Source organism: Amblyraja radiata, chromosome 4 (genome assembly GCF_010909765.2).
Source record: "Amblyraja radiata isolate CabotCenter1 chromosome 4, sAmbRad1.1.pri, whole genome shotgun sequence".
In the NCBI taxonomy this organism is placed as follows: domain Eukaryota; kingdom Metazoa; phylum Chordata; class Chondrichthyes; order Rajiformes; family Rajidae; genus Amblyraja; species Amblyraja radiata.
In genome coordinates this window covers 121,203,955-121,221,954 of record NC_045959.1, presented here as the reverse complement: position 1 = coordinate 121,221,954, position 18,000 = coordinate 121,203,955, and the positions used below count along the sequence as shown (strand labels likewise).

At 48.1% G+C, this 18,000-nt stretch overlaps 1 protein-coding gene across 1 annotated transcript in view; it reads right to left on the bottom strand.

The window, feature by feature from the left end:
• Positions 1–3,592: 3,592 nt before the first annotated feature.
• phf20l1 (PHD finger protein 20 like 1) overlaps positions 3,593–18,000 on the bottom strand; it is a gene marked incomplete at its 3' end in the record, with an annotated part of 88,905 nt that continues 74,497 nt past the window's right edge. Inside the window, exons 14-20 of the mRNA XM_033020367.1 lie at positions 16,023–16,112; positions 14,401–14,598; positions 12,576–12,751; positions 9,477–9,576; positions 8,483–8,678; positions 5,492–5,816; positions 3,593–3,796 (exon numbers count right to left, since the gene is read on the bottom strand). Of these exons, the coding sequence (XP_032876258.1) occupies positions 3,593–3,796; positions 5,492–5,816; positions 8,483–8,678; positions 9,477–9,576; positions 12,576–12,751; positions 14,401–14,598; positions 16,023–16,112 (1,289 nt within the window). The remainder of the gene's footprint in view (positions 3,797–5,491; positions 5,817–8,482; positions 8,679–9,476; positions 9,577–12,575; positions 12,752–14,400; positions 14,599–16,022; positions 16,113–18,000) is intronic.

Genomic DNA, 18,000 nt, shown 5'->3' with positions numbered 1-18,000 from the left:
AGAAAGCAGGAACTGATTGGGGATGATCAGCCATGATCACAGTGAATGGCGGTGCTGGCTCGAAGGGCCGAATGACCTACTCGTGCACCTATTAGACAATAGACAATATGTTCAATGTGATCATGGCTGATCATCCACAATCAGTACCCTGTTCCTGCCTTCTCCCAATATCCCCTGACTCCGCTATCTTCAAGAGCCCTAACTAGCTCTCTCTTGAAAGCATCCAGAGAACCTGCCTCCACCGCCCTCTGAGGCAGAGAATTCCACACTCACCACTCTGTGAGAAAAAGTGTTTCCTCGTCTCCGTTCTAAATGGCTTACTCCTTATGCTTAAACCGTGGCCCCTGGTTCTGGACTCCCCCAACATCGGGAACATGTTTCCTGCCTCTAGTGTGTCCAAGCCCTTAACAATCTTATATGTTTCAATGAGATGCCCTCTCATCCTTCTAAACTCCAGAGTATACAAGCCCAGCCGCTCCATTCTCTCAGCATATGACAGTCCCGCCATCCCGGGAATTAACCTTGTAAACCTACGCTAGCACTCCCTCAATAGCAAGAAGTCCTTCCTCAAATTAAGGGACCAAAACTTCACACAATACTCCAGGTGTGGTCTCACTAGGGCTCTGTACAAATGCAGAAGGACCTTTGCTCCTATATTCAATTCCTCTTGTTATAAAGGCCAATATGCCATTCGCTTTCTTTACTGCCTGCTGTACCTGCATGCTTACTTTCATAAACTGATGAACAAGGACCCCCAGATCCTGTTGTACTTCCCCTTTTCCCAACGACACCATTTAGATAGTAATCTGCCTTCCTGTTCTTGCCACCAAAGTGGATAACCTCACATTTATCCCCATTAAACTTCATCTGCCATGCATCTGCCCACTCACCCAACCTGTCCAAGTCACCCTGCATCCACATAGCAACCTCCTCACAGTTCACACTGCCACCCAGCTTTGTGTCATCTGCAAATTTGCTAATGTTACTTTGAATTATCTATGTTTCTATGATGCAGCTTTATAGGACTTGGGTCAGGCCGCATGTGGAGTATTGCGGGCAGTTCTGGTCGCCCCCATTACAGGGGGGATGTGGGGGTTTTGGAGATGGTGCAGAGGAGGTTTACCGGAATGATGCCGGGATTAGAGGGGTTCAGCTACAGGGAGAGGCTGGCAGACTTGCAATGTTTTCTCTGGGACGCCAGAGGTTGAGGGGAGACCTAATAAAATGTATAAAATGATGAGAGGCGTAGACAGGGTAGACAGTCAAACCCTTTCTACGGGTGCTGTCTGTCCGAGATGTCCAAGACTAGTGGGCCCAGCTATGAGGTGAGAGGGGGAAAGTTCAAAGGAGATGTGTGGGGCAGGTTATTTACACAGAGGGTGGTGGGTGCCTGGAACGCGCTGCCAGGGGTGGTGGTGGAGGCTTTTAGACAGGCTCATGGATATGCAGGGAATGGAGGGATACAGATCACGTGCAGGCAGAGAAGTGGCTTGGCATCATGTTGGGCACGGACATTGTGGGCCGAAGGGCCTGTTCCTGTACTGTACTGTTCTATGTTCCATGTTCAATGAAAAATAGGAACAAGAGGAACAGATAACTAAAGGACACGGGACGAACGTTAACTGATGAAACCTTAATTCATTCTCTCTCTCTGCCCATATCCACCTAGTTTAGTGTAGTTTAGATGCAGTACGGAAACAGGTCCTTCGGCCCACCGAGTCCATGCCGACCAGCGATCCCCGCACACTAACACTATCCTACACACACTAGGGACAATTTACATTTATACCGAAGCCAATTAACCTACAAACCTGCACGTCTTTGGAGTGTGGGAGGAAACCGAAGATCACGGAGAAAACCCACGCAGGTCACAGGAAGAACGTACAAACTCCATACAGACAGCACCCGTAGTCAGGTTGGAACCCGGGTCTCTGGCGCTGTGAGGCAGCAACTCTACCACTGTGCCATCCACAGCTAACTCTAATTTAAGGACGGTGTTACCTTCAATTCAGGATTTCACTATCAGGAGAAACCGGTTTCTTTGCTTCTACCCAACCACAGTTTACAATGTTAAACACCAAACCCCACAACATCACAGCCTCAGAATTAAAGGACGCTCTTTTACAAAGGAGGTGAGGAGGAACTTCTGTGGTAAGACTTGTTCCTTTCATAAGGGATAGTAGAATTAGGCCATTCAGCCCATCAAGTCCACTCCACCATTCAAACATGGCTGATCTATCTCTCCCTCCTAACCCCATTCTCCTGCCTTCTCCCCATAACCCCTGACACCCGCACTAATCAAGAGTCTGTCTATCTCTGCCTTAAATATATCCACTCACTTGGCCTCCACAGCCGTCTGTGGCAAAGAATTCCACAGATTCACCACCCTCTGACTAAGGAAATTCCTCCTTATCTCCTTCCTAAAGGAACGTCCTTTAATTCTGAGGCTGTGACCTCTGGTCCTAGACTCTCCCAGTAGTGGAAACATCCTCTCCACATCCACTCTATCCAGGCATTTCACTGGTCGAAGTTTCACTGTTGTTGGTAGAGATGACAATGACACTTCTCTGGGGCGATTGTGTAGGTATGTTGCAAAACTTACCTTCAGCGGTGCTGCAGTTCTGCTGCTACCCGTTTGCGCGACTTTGGTGCCTTTGAGAGGGGGGCGGGTTTAAAACGCCATTTTCTCTAGGCTGTTGAAATCGATGTTGTTCAGCCTACTTAGTTGATGACGAAAAATCGCTGCAGGTATTTTTAAACTATATTAGGTTATTTAATTGTTATAGTAGATTAAAAATCATCCTCTAAAGACGCGAACCCCGACAACGGGACGGATCTCATGTAGGGGACAAGGCAAGATAGGTTGTTTATTTTTACATTAAAAAGGGCTTCTTAAGATCCCTTTATACAAAATGTTATGTTGCGAGTAGCTGACTTGGGGGCCCATTCAATCCCGCAGTATCTTTCATGCCGACATGGGGTACAAATTCACCGCAATGGCAGCGTTCCAAACCAGCGCGTTCCACAGAATCCCACTCGCAAGCTGATTTAAATGGCCATTAATTTACAGCAATTGAACACTAAATCCCTTCCATTTGGCCTATAAATTAATGTAAATGAGATTTAAAAATCATGTTTTATTGAGAATTCTTGTGTGAATGTTCTTTGGACACTTAGGCTATTTAGAAATGTTAATCTTTCCTTAAGAAATGGATAGATGTTTAGATCTAGTAATTGAATTTTGGAATTAGCTACAATTGGGTAACTAACTAATTATATGCTTTAATTTCAGGTCATCCAAGTAAGATTGTTTCATATTTGTTTCAGAATGCTTCAATCTACAATAACTGAAAATTTATTTCAGTTCTCTTAATTTTTAAGAAAGTTATGGGCTTTAGACTGTCCTCGATCACAGCTTTTGTGTTAAGTCAATTGAAAATCAATAGGGAACAAGATGCTAATTTCCGAGTATGAAAATGGCCATAGCTTTTTTAATACTGAAGATATGAAAGTGAATTAGGTGTCAAATTAAACTTCTTTTTATGCTTTATCTGATGGAATAAATTAAAGACTTGATTTTTAAAATCTCAAAATGTTGTAACATTGCTAGATTGTTGCCGTGACTGGTCTTACCATCCAGCTCCTTCTCGATGACATCCATCCTGGTGTTCACCTCATTCTGTATGGCCTCAATGTGGGTCAAGAGGTTCATCTGCCTGGGGCACTGAGCGTCCGAGTGTCCATCGTCCAGCCGCCGCTCACAGCTGCCGTCACTACCAACCACGCTCACGCCCTGCTAGCAAGACCACACCACCAGGTTACCCACTGGGTTATGCAGCAGAGTCCAATGTAACACACACCCTGCTAGCAAGACCACACCACCAGGTTACCCACTGGGTTATGCAGCAGAGTCCAATGTAACACACACTCTGTCCTAACACTGTGACTGCTACATAGTCAGTGTACAATACTGCACCTCTTTATCGACCTACATCATCTCTCCTTTCCCTCTCCCCTGACTCTGTCTGAAGTTCTCGACCCGAAACGTCACCCACCCAGGTTTGCTGCCTGTCCCACTGAGTTACTCCTGCATATGTGTTTACGTTCATTTAGTTTCATTTCATTTAGTTTGGTTTAATTTAACTTCATTTAACTTTGTTTAGTTTACAATAAACAAGAGGTGCAGGAGTAGGCCATTCGGCCCTTCGAGCCAGCACCGCCATTCAATGTGATCATGGCTGATCATCCCCAATCAGTACCCCGTTCCTGCCTTCTCCCCATATCCCCTGACTCCGCTATCTTTAAGAGCCCTATCTAGCTCTCTCTTGAAAGTATCCAGAGAACCGGCCTCCACCGCCCTCACAACTCTGTGTGAAAAAGTGTTTTCTCATCTCCATTCTAAATGGCTTACTCCTTATTCTTAAACTGTGTGGCCCCTGGTTCTGGACTCCCCCAACATCGGGAACATGTTTCCTGCCTCTAGTGTGTCCAAACCCTTCATAATCTTATATGTTTCAATACGACTCCCTCTCATCCTTCTAAACTCCAGAGTGTACAAGCCCAGCCGCTAATTAATTAAATATTTAGTTTGGAGATCCATATCACTGTAGACCCTCGGACTATCTTTAATCAGACTTTACCTTACACCAAATGTTATTCCTTTTATCCTACAACATGGAACAGGCCCCTCAGCCCACCGAGACCACCCTGACCTGTTCACACTAGTCTATGTTATCCCACTTTCTCATCCACTCCCTACACACTAGGGGGCAATTCACAGAGGGGCCGATTAACCTACAAACCCCAAATGTCACAGAGTGATACAGCGAGGAAACAGGCCCTTCGGCCCAACTTGCCCACACCAGCCACCATGTCCCACCTGCCCGCGTTTGGTCCATATCCCTCCAAACCTGTCCTATCCATGTACCTGTCTAACTGTTTCTTAAACAATGTGATAGTCCCAGCCTCAACTACCTCCTCTGGCAGCTTGTTCCATACACCCACCACCCCTTGTGTGAAAAAGTTACCCCTCAGATTCCTATTAAATCTTTTCCCCTTCACCTTGAACCTATGTCCTCTGGTCCTCGATTCCCCTACTCTGGGCAAGAGACTCTGTGCATCTACCCGATCTATTCCTCTCATGATTTTATACACCTCTATAAGATCACCCCTCATCCTCCTGCGCTCCATGGAATAGAGACCCAGCCTACTCAACCTCTCCCTGTAGCTCACACCCTCTAGTCCTGGCAACATCCACGTAAATCTTCTCTGAACCCTTAGATAGACACAAAAAGCTGAAGCCTCAGCCTGAAGAAGGGTCTCGACCCACAACGTCACGCAATCCTTCTCTCCAGAGATGCTGCCTGTCCCGCTGAGTTACTCCAGCACTCTGTGTGTATCTTTGGTTTAAACCAGCATCTGCAGTTCCTCCCTACACATTTTGTCTTCCACATCACGATGGGTTAGAGCAGCAAGGTGAGCACTCGCTCACCTGTTCAGGTAGGTTGTCCGCTCCCTGGACTTTCTGCTCCTCTGGAGGACAGGTTCCGTCCTCATCATCCGAGCTGCAGCCGTCTGCCCACAGCCTCCTCTGTCTGCTGCAGGCGGGTGGCTTCTGGTAACTGTGTTCAGTGTTGATGTAGGTGGCTGCCTCTCTGCGGCCTCTCCACCTCCCACTCTGCCCGTGACACGCCTTGTCAGCCAGCACCGTCCCGTGGCCATCTCGCCACGCCCTCACCTGGCCACCAACACCTGCCTCTCGTGTCGACTTGATGCAGGGCTGAGCCCACAGCTGCAGGTCAGGGTGCTTCCTGCTCCTGGGGTGGTGGGCACACGGAGGCAGAACATGCATCAGACACAGAACATAGAACATGCATCAAACACGGAACATAGAACATGCATCAAACACGGAACATAGAACACAGAACATACATCCAACACGGAACATAGAACACAGAATATACATCAAACATGGAACACAGAACATGCATCAAACACAGAACATAGAACATGCATCAAACACGGAACATAGAACACAGAGCATACATCAGGCACGGAACATAGAACATGGAGCATGCATCAAACGACCAAATATGATCAGCCATGATCATATTGAATTGCAGGCTCGAAGGGCCGAATGGCCTACTCCTGCACCTATCTTTCTATGTTTCTATAGAACGCAGAACATACATTAAACATGGAACACAGAACATACATCAAACACGGAACATAGAACATGGAACATACATCAAGCACGGAACACAGAACATACATCAAACACGGAACATAGAACATGCATCAAACATGGAACACAGAACATACATCAAACACGGAACATAGAACATTCATCAAACATGGAACAGAACACAGAACATGCATCAAACACGGAACATAGATCATGGAACATGCATCAAACACGGAAATAGAACATGCATCAAATATGGAACATAGAACACAGAACATACATCAAACACGGAACATAGAACATTAATCAAACATGGAACAGAACACAGAACATGCATCGAACACGGAACACAGATCATGGAACATGCATCAAACACGGAACACAGAACATGCATCAAACACGGAACATAGAACACAGAAAATGCATCAAACACGGAACATAGGACATACATCAAACACGGATCTTACAACATAGAACATACATCAAGCACAGAACCAGGCCCTTCGGCCCACAATGTCTGTGCCAAATGTATGTATTCAAGATGTTTTCAGGAGAGAGATTTAGCTCTTAGACCAGAACTGCACGCAATGCCCCACTATTTTAATTCATAAACCTGTCAGCTTCACAATAAAATCTTTCAGTGTGTACATTCTCTCCGTGACCGTGTGGGTTTGCTCCGGGTGCTCCAGTTTCCTCCCACATCACAAAGTGTGTAGGGAGTGGATGAGAAAGTGAGATAACATGGAACTAGCGTGAATGGAAATCGATGGTCGGCGTGGACCCGGTGGGCCGAAGGGCCTGTTTCCACGCTGTAACTCTAACTCATTCATGGGAGGCGGTCTTGGAGGGGAGGATGGTCCTCAAACTGCGGAGCATTCTGGACAATACAGCTCACACCCTCCATGACACACTGGTCAACGCACATCCACGCACACATCCGCGCACGCACGCGCACACATCCACACGCACACACACACATCCACACGCACATTGACACACACATATACACACACGCACTGACACATACACACAACGCACTGACACACACATATACATGCACACACATATATACACACACACTTATATACACACACACACCGCACACACACATGCACATACACACGTACACGCACTGACACACACACACACATACACACACGCATCACACACACACATATATACACACACACACTGACACATACACATATATACACACGCACACACACACGCACACAGGCGCACACGCACACACTCACTGACACACACACACACACAGGCACTGACACACGCACTGACACACACACGCGCTCACACACGCACTGACACATACACATATATACATACACGCACTGACACACACACGCACACACACACATGCACACGCACTGACACACACACACATATCCACACACACGCACTGACACACACACGCACTGACACACACACGCGCACACATCCACGCACACATCCGCGCACGTGCACGCACACATCCACACACACACACATACACACTGACACACACACATATACATGCACACACACATATATACACACACACATATACATGCACACATATATACACACACATATACATGCACACACACACATATACACACACACACACATATATACAGACAAACATATACACATGCACACACACATATACACACACATATACAGACACACATATACACATGCACACACACATATACACATATATACACACACGCACACATATATACGCACACACACGCACATATATAAACACAAGCACGCACACACACACACATATAAACACACATGCACTCACGCACACGCACTCTCGCACACACACTCACGCACACACACTCACTCACGTACACACACACACACACAACAAAAAGACAGAACCAATGCCCCCGTCAATGTAGTTCAGAGGTTATATGGAGGTTATTGTGTTTAATAGCCTGATGGTCAGTTCACACTCGAGGAATCACATTTCTACCCGGAGAGTTGTGAATCTGTGGAATTCTCTGCCACAGAAGGCAGTGGAGGTCGGTTCACTGGATGTCTTCAAGAGAGAGTTAGATTTAGCTCTTAGGACTAACGGAATCAAGGGACATGGGGTAAAAGCAGGAACGGGGTACTGATTTTGGATGATCATCCATGATCATATTGAATGACTGGAAGGGCCGAATGGCCTACTCCTGCACCTATTTCTCCATGTCTATACTACAGGTGGAGCAGTGTGGGTTGACAGAGTGATGCTGGTTTACACTAGAACATGTGTGTCGTTCGCTGATGGGCAGACATACTCACTGCAGGATATTGATCTTCATTTGTAGTCCATGAAGCACGTCAGCCATGCTGTAAACGTCAGCCAGCAGCTGGTGTGTCGACACAATTTTCTTTGCGTTCTGCTGTGAATAATTCTCACTGAGGAAGGACAGGCCGTACAGATGTCCGTTCCTCAACCAGTCTTTGTCGTAACAATACTTGGCACTCCAGCTCTCACCTAGAAGGATCAAAAACAAGACATGCATGTCCCACACGGCTTGCTCTTCTCCCCATCCCACCCACGACTATCAGTTGTAGAAGGGTCCCCACCCAAAACGGCACCTATCCATATTCTCCACAGATGCTGCCTGACCCGCTGAGTTACTCCAGCACTCTGTGAAAAGTCACCTATCCATGTTCTCCACAGATGCTGCCTGACCCGCTGAGTTACTCCAGCACTCTGTGAAACGTCACCTATCCATGTTCTCCACAGATGCTGCCTGACCCGCTGAGTTACTCCAGCACTCTGTGAAACGTCACCTATCCATGTTCTCCACAGATGCTGCCTGACCCGCTGGGTTACTCCAGCACTCTGTGTCTTTTGCTGAAACTTTGCCTTGAGGTATTTACAGACAAATGTCAAGTCAAGTCAAAGTGCAAGTGAAATGGGAATGCAGTGTGGGATTGTGTTTATTTAATTTAATATAAAATAAAAGCAGCGAATGCTGGTGACGTTCAGCAGGTCAGGTACGAGCTGGGGAAAGATTGCAGTCGAGTAGCGTTGAGTGTTTGTGCGTTATACAGTCAGTGCTGCCTGAATCGTTCCACATTCTCCACCCCCTTCTGCACAGTCCCAGTGGAACAGTTGGAGCGTTTATATTTTCACCCGTGATTTTGCAATTGTACAAGGAGTTTAACTCTTCACTGCCAGGTTGTATTGTTCACAGTTGGCCATGACGGGGTTACTGTGCAGGGGCAGTGAACAGGTGCAAGCGAGGAGCAGGAGGTGGGAGAGAGGGCGTGCGTGCGTGCGTACCTGGTGGATCACGGCAGATGTAGCACACGTACTGGTCTGGGACATTGTCCTCCAGTAGCCCCAGGCAGACGCCATGCTGCCAACAGAGGCACTCTTCACACTGCAGGAGAAAGGGGAGATCAGATGGGGCAGTGAGACAAGACGGGGAGACGGGGCTGTGAGACGAGACAGGGCAGCCAGACGGGGAGACGGGGCAGTGAGACGAGACAGGGAGATGGGGCAGCCAGATGGGGAGACGGGGCAGTGAGACGAGACAGGGAGATGGGGCAGCCAGATGGGGAGACGGGGCAGTGAGACGAGACAGGGAGATGGGGCAGCCAGATGGGGCAGCCAGACGGGGAGACGGGGCAGTGAGACGAGACAGGGAAACGAGACGGGGAGACGGGCAGCCAGACGGGGAGACGGGGCAGAAAGACAGGGAGACGAGACGGCCGGACGGGGAGACGGGGCAGTGAGACGAGACGGGGAAACGAGACGGGGAGACGGGGCAGGGAAGGAAACAGTCAAAGTTGTCACAAAGGGACAAAAGGAGAATAACAATAAACGGGAGCGGCACTGACATTGTGAACATTTCATCCCTCCAATCACACACTACACTCTGCTCCCTACATCCAATCATTAATCAACAATCAGCATTTAGATGCTTACAGCCCAGCGGTAGCAAATATCAACCTCTCTAATCCTTGCCCTCCCTCTCTCCCCAGCCCTCCCCACTCCCAGTTCTCCCACCAGTCTGACTGTCCCCGATTACATTCTATCTCTGTCAGCTTCCTTGTCACCTGCTCCCAGAGCTGACAATAATCGTCTACATTTTCTTTGAACTGCATCTCCTTTGATGTCTCGTTTTCACACCTTACACTTCCTTATCTCTGTCTCACTCTCTCCTGACTCTCTGTCTGAAGAAGGGTCTCAATTAGAAACGTCACCCATTCCTTCTCTCCAGGGATGCTGCCTGTCCCGCTGAGTTACTCCAGCATTCTGTGTCCATTTAGATAGTCAGCTCTTGGGCAAGCTAGCCATCATCTGCCTGCTTGCCCCACTTGCTCCTAGCCTACAGTAAATCCTGCTGTGTTCAGTACCAAGAGTCATCGCCTCTCTCCTGGGCCTCTTCATTCTGAAGCTACCCAGGCACCTCTGTCTCCGAGATAGGTTATGGTTCATGAGTTAGATTTAGCTCTTAGGCCTAACGGAATCCAGGGATATGGGGAGAAAGCAGGAACGGGGTACTGATTTTAGATCATCAGCCATGATCATATTGAATGGCAGTGCTGGCTCGAAGGGCCGAATGGCCTACTCCTGCACCTGTTTTATTCGTGACTCCGTGACTCTGTGTCTCCGTGACTCCGTGACTCTGTGTCTCTATATTTCTATGCTCCACTGAGTGACGTCAGCACATACTCCATGTTGACACCTCATTGACTACTTGATGGAGTGCTTGGATAGAGTGGATGTGGAGAGGATGTTTCCACTAGTGGGAGAGTCTAGGACCAGAGGTCACAGCCTCAGAATTAAAGGACGTTCCTTTAGGAAGGAGGAATTTCTTTAGTCAGAGGGTGGTGAATCTGTGGTTTTAGATAAATTGACAATAGACAATAGGTGCAGGAGTAGGCCATTTGGCCCTTCGAGCCAGCACCGCCATTCAATGTGATCATGGCTGATCATCCACAATCAGTACCCCGTTCCTGCCTTCTCCCCATATCCCCTGACTCCGCTATCTTTAAGAGCTGCCACAGAAGGTGTGGAGGCCAAGTCAGTGGATATTTTTAAGGCAGAGGTAGATAGATTTTAGATCAGTACGGATGTCAGGGGTTATGGGGAGAAGGCAGGAGAATGGGGTTAGGAGGGAGAGATAGATCAGCCATGTTTGATTGGCGGTGTAGGCATGATGGGATGAATGGCCTAATTCTGCTCCTATCACTTTTGACCTGACATTACATTCTCAGGAAAGTGGTGACACAAGAGACTGCAGATGCTGAATCTGATCCAAACACAAAGTGCTGGAGGAACTCAGCGGGACAGCAGGGTGTGTGGCAGGAATGGATAGGTGACGTAACGGGTCGGGACCCTTCTACTGTCTTCTGTCCATTCCCTCTACAGATGCCTCTGGAGCCACCGGGCTCCTCCAGCACTTGGTTCAGGAGTCACTGTCCTGTCCGATACTTCAGAGAGGAGCTCAACTTCTGGTTCGTAAGGTCAGAAGTGATAGGAGCAGAATTAGACCATTCGGCCCATCACATCTACTCCACCGTTCCATCATGGTTGATCTATATCGCTGCCTTGCTCGTTACATTTCAAATTCCCAAACATCCTTCATGTTTTTGTGAGTGAAGAGAGACTGTGCTTTCCACGGGTCCTTTACAGATTATTCTCCCCACACAGAAACACAATCAGATGCAGCAAGTGAGACCAACAAACCAACCTCCCTTCCATTGACTCCATCTACACCTCACGCTGCCTCGGCAAGGCCAGCAGCATCATCAAGGACCAGTCGCACCCTGGCCACTCCCTCTTCTCCCCTCTCCCATCGGGCAAGAGGTACAGAAGTGTGAAACGCACACCTCCAGATTCAGGGACAGTTTCTTCCCGGCTGTTATCAGGCAACTGAACCATCCTACCACAACCAGAGAGCGGTCCTGATCTACTATCTACCTCATTGGTGACCCTTGGACTATCCTTGATCGAACTTTGCTGGCTTCACCTTGCACTAAACGTTATTCCCTTATCATGTATCTGTACACTGTGAATTACAATAGACAATAGGTGCAGCAGTAGGCCATTCGGTTCTTTGAGCCAGCTCCACCATTCAATGTGATGATGGCTGATCATCCACAATCCCCATATCCCCTGACTCCAGTATCTTTAAGAGCCCTATCCAGTTCTCTCTTGAAAGTATCCAGAGAACTGGCCTCCATTGCCCTCTGAGGCAGAGAATTCCACAGACTCACAACTGGATCGATTGTAATCACGTATTGTCTTTCTGCTGACTGGATAGCGCGCAACAAAAGCTTTTCACTGTACCTCGGTACACGTGACAATAAACTAAACTGAATTGAACGAACAAAAGCTGAAGCTAATTAAGAGGGTTTAAGTTTGAAATACCTGAATCATAAACCCGTTTTCTTCATCCATTTCACAAACACATCGTACGACAGCATTGCTATCATCATCTTCATCCTCAGACTGGTCCGTGCTGTCCTCATCATCCGGCCCAGAATCTTCACTCATCAGGGCGCTCTCTGTGGAGGATCCGTCATAGAACTCATCGTCCGAAACAGCTGCGGGGAAAAGAGAAATCCATCCAATACTCGCCTTGCCCCACCTCGATAAGTCCCTACACGTGTAGGGAGGAACTGCTCCAAACATAGACACTAAATGCTGGCCAGAGTGAGTCCCACCGTAAATTGGAGGAGCAGCAACTCATATTACACCCCAGCGGTATGAACATTGACTTCTCCAATTTCAGGTAGTCCCTGCTTTCTCCCTCCTTCCCCTCCCCTTCCCAGCTCTCCCACAGCCCCCTGTCTCCGCCTCTTCCTTCCTTCTTCCCGTTGCCCCCACCCCCACATCAGTCTGAAGAAGGGTCTCGAACCGAAACGTCACCTATTCCTTCGCTCCATAGATGCTGCCTCACCCGCTGAGTTTCTCCAGCATTTTTGTCTACCTTCGATTTTTCCAGCATCTGCAGTTCTTTCTTAAATACTAAATGCTGGAGTAACTCAGCGGGACAGGCAGCATCTCTGGGGAAAAGGAATGGGTGACATTTCGGGTGAGTCTGAAGAAGGGTCTGGATCCGAAATGTCATCCATTCCTTCTCTCCAGGGGCCTCCACATGTTACGTCACTGGATGTGATTAAAGTACACGTGTACACACTATCGCAACAAACACAAGCGGCACGGTGGTGCAGCGGGTAGAGCTGCTGCCTCACAGCGCCAGAGACCCGGGTTCCATCCCGACTACGGGTGCTGTCTGTACGGAGTTTGTACCTTCTCCCCTGTGACCTGCGTGGGTTTTCTCCGGGTGCTCCGGGTTCATCCACACTCCAAAGACGTGCAGGTTTGAAGGTTAATTGGTTTCTGTAAAATTGTCCCTAGTGTGTGTCGGACAGTGTTAGTGTATGGGGATCGCTGGTCAGCGTGGACCCGGTGGGCCGATGGGCCTGTTTCCGCGCCCTATCTCTAAAGTAAAGATCTTTGGCAGTCAAAGAGAAGAGGCAGTTACGTGGAGAAAGCCACGGAAATGAACATAGACTAGAGGCTAAAACAACTCTATGTTCCAAACAGATCTGTTCTGTAGTCATGTCTACTATATTCTGTTGTGCTGAAGCAAAGCAAGAATTTCATTGTCCTATCAGGGACACATGACAATAAACTCTCTTGAATCTTGAATGGTGTCTAAGATATACTAGCTTCTCAAACAGAGATGTTTGAAGATAAATTCTACCACTAAATCTTCTCCAGTCATATCAAGGAGATGTAACGTTATTACTGTGAGCTTTTTAGTTTAGTTTAGAGATACAGTGTGGAAACAGGCCCTTCGGCCCACCAAGTCCACGCCGACCAGCGACCCCCGCACACTAACACTATCCTACATACACTAGGGACAATTTACATTTACACCAAGATAATTCACCTACAAACCTGCACGTCTTTGGAGTGTGGGTGGAAACTGAAGTCCTTGGGGAAAAAAACACGCAGGTCACGGGGAGAACGTACAGACTCCACACAGACAGCACCTGTAGTCAGGATGGAACCCGGGTCTCTGGCGCTGTGAGGCAGCAACTCTACCGCTGCACCCTTGTGACAACTTTTTTGGATTTTTTTATGCCCAGCCCCGCTTCGCCCCAGCCCGACCATCCCAGGCCATTCAGCCCATCCTTATCCCGTGATAGCCCCTATTCCACCTTGTTGCATCTTCAGTACTTACAGTCGCATCTCTGTACATGCTCCGCGCTTATATCCAGCGGCGATCGGGAGGGCAGGCGGGGCTTTGGCGTCACGTACGCTGCCTGCGTCACCGTTCCACAACGCAGGGAGAGCGAACTTCCCGCTTTAGTTACCGGAGACGCACATCTTTCCAAACATTCCACAGAAACATCTCGCAATTGTTTGCTTGGTGGCAACTCTGGGCAGAACATGAGCACTAGGTTAATGCACAACCCAGTTAGAAGCATAGACAATAGGTGCAGGAGTAGGCCATTCGGCCCTTCAAGCCAGCACCGCCATTCAATATGATCATGGCTGATCATCCACAATCAGTACCCCGTTCCTGCTTTTTCCCCATATCCCTTGTTTCCCAGCCCTAAGGGCTAAATCTAACTCTCTCTTGAAAACATCCAGTGAATTGCCCTCCACTGCCTTCTGTGGCAGAGAATTCCACAGATTCACAACTCTCTGGGTGGAAACGTTTTTCCTCATCTCAGTCCTAAATGGCCGACCTCTTATTCTTAGTTAGCCAGTCTTAGTTATTCTTAGTTAGTTCAGACACACACACACACACACACACAACTCCCGAGTGGGAGAGTCTAGGACCAGAGGGCAGTCTCAAAATTAAAGGACGTTCCTTTAGGAAGGAGATGAGGAGGAATTTCTTTAGAGGGTGGTGAATCTGTGGAATTCTTTGCCACAAGCGGCTGTGGAGGCCAAGTCAGTGGATATTTCTAAGGCAGAGATAATAATAATAGTAATATAATAATAATAATAAAGCTTTATTTCAGACACAGGTCCATATAACACATCAGACAGTATAGATAGATTTTTGATTAGTACGGGTGTCAGGGGTTATGGGGAGAAGGCAGGAGAATGGGGTTAGGAGGGAGAGATAGATCAGCCATCATTGAACGGTGGAGTAGACATGATGGGCCGAATGGCCTAATTCTGCTCCTTTCACCCATGGAATTTTTAATCCTTTGCCTCTCCACTCCTCCCTTTCCTCCTTCCTTCCTTCCATTGTACAAAGGGGAAGAGGACTGAACTTTGGTGCCTTCCCTCACACTGGGATCGTTGACTCTGCTGTGGGGGATATTTTTGTTAAATTCTATTGTGTACTGTGTTCTTTTTTTATTCCTATGGCTGTATGGTAACGCAAATCTCACTGTACCAATTGGTGCATGTGACAATAAATGTAACTTGAACTCTCGAACGTACTTTAACCCCAAGTCTTTCAGAGTTTTAAATGATTGGCCGAACATTTCCTTCAGCTCACTATCGATTGTGCATTCCAAATACCTGTGCTCAGCAACACTATATGCATATGTAATCACGAATCTATCTATCTCTGCCTTAATAATACCGACTGACTTGGCCTCCACAGCCTTCTGTGGCAATGAATTCCACAGATTCACCACCCTCTGACGAAAAGAAATTCCTCATCTCCTTCCTAAAGGAACGTCCTTTAATTCTGAGGCTGTGCCCTCTAGTCCTAGACTCTCCCACTAGAGGAAACTTCCTCTCCACATCCACTCTATCCGGGCCTTTCACTATTCTGTACAGTAAAGGCACAGGTTGTTATTTTAACAGCAATTGTTAAACATGACAAACTCCACCTACCATGCTTGGATATACTTTTCTTGCTTTTCTTTGTCTTCTGTGTTAGTTGGATGAGCTCCGGGTCTTTCCTCTCTTTACTCTCCCTTTTACCTTTCAGAAACAGGAAAATAGATGTACTTCTCTCCAGCATTCTTCAACAAAGACTTCCCCTCTGTGACATCCACCCCCCTTGTCTCCACACCTGTATTACCACAAGTTTCATCCACAGAGGCTCTCGGCGCAGGCTTGTTTACTTCAACCACGGACATTCCATTCCATCCATCTGCTCACTACCACGCTCTAACCCCCTCAACCTCGTCACCCCCCACCCCAGCTGACCGCACGCACTGTCAACTGGGACAACTTCAGATCTCTCCAGCCTGCCCCCAACCCTCCACCCTCTCACAATGCCAACTTTGCCCTCCTCAACACCAGGTCGCTCAACAACAAAGCCCTTGCCCTCCATGAACTAATCCTTGACAACACTCTGGACTTCCTTCTGCTCACTGAGACCTGGCAACAACCCAATGTCTTCTTCTCCCTCAATCAAACATCCCCACCTGGATTTAATTACATTTCCAAACCCTCCCCCCAGTAGCATCATTTGAATTCCTCGCCTTCAAAACCCTTTCCTCCATGACAGTCATCCTCATTTACCGGCCACCTAAACCAAACCCCTCCTTCCTATCTGACTTCACTGAACTCCTCACACTTGCCTCATCCCTCTCCCCACGTCTGCTGCTACTTGGTGACTTAAATATTCACATGGACTCCCCCACCTGCAAGCTCGCATCTGAATTCGCCTTTTTACTGGACAACTTCTCTCTCACTCAGCACGTCACCTTTCCCACCCATGACAAAGGTCACATCCTTGACCTGGTCTGCTCCACAAATCAACCGGTACTCGACCTCCATCCATGCCTCTTCCCCCTCTCTGATCATAAGCTTATACGGTTCACCATCCCTTCTCCGACACCTCGCCCCCGCTTCCTCCGAGAAATCACCTTCCATAATCTAAAATCCATTGATTCCCACCATCTCTCTGACCTGCTCTCCACCACTCTCCCCCTGGACTCAACCCCCATCTCACCTGATGATCTCACAAACCATCTCAACTCCACCTTGTCTACCTCCCTCAACACTATGGCCCCCCTCAAAACAAGAACCGTAACTTTCAACACATCTTCAACCTGGTACACACCTGCACTTCGTAAACTGAAACAGACTGGTCGCCGACTTGAACGACTCACAAAGAAATCATCTCTCACAGTCCACCTTGAAGCTTACAAACTCCACCTCACTGACTACAAAGATGCTCTCATTGCTGCAAAATCTGCCTACCTCTCCTCCATATTCACCGATCCCTGCCTAAACCACAGAACCCTCTTCTCCACAGTGGGCAACCTCCTCAAGCCTCGAGCCAACACTCTCCCTACCTCTACTCCGGATCTCTGCAACTCATTCCTCCACTTTTTCGCTGATAAAATCAGCACCATCTATCAATCTTTATCCCCTGTACCCGACTCCCCACCATCTACTCCACCACCTACCAAGGCCCCTCCTTTCAACATCTCCACTGACCTCCTTACCCCTCCTCCACACTGCTTCCTCTCCCAGTTTGACCTGGTCACCCCTATTGAAATCTCCAAACTCATCAGCTCTTCCAAACCCACTACCTGCTCCCTCGACCCTCTCCCCACTCCCCTGTTGAAGTCCTGCCTCCCCATTCTCTGCCCCTACCTCACTAATCTCTTCAACTCCTCATTGTCCCAAGGAATTGTCCCCTCCGCTTTCAAAACTGCTGCTGTTAAACCAATCTTAAAGAAACCTGGTCTTGATCCCTCCTCTCTCATTAACTACCGCCCAATCTCAAACCTCCCCTTCCTTTCAAAAACCCTGGAGCGTATCGTTGCGTCGCAACTTCATTCCCACCTCCTTGCGTATAACCTACTTGAACCCCTCCAATCTGGCTTTCGCCCCCTCCATAGCACAGAAACTG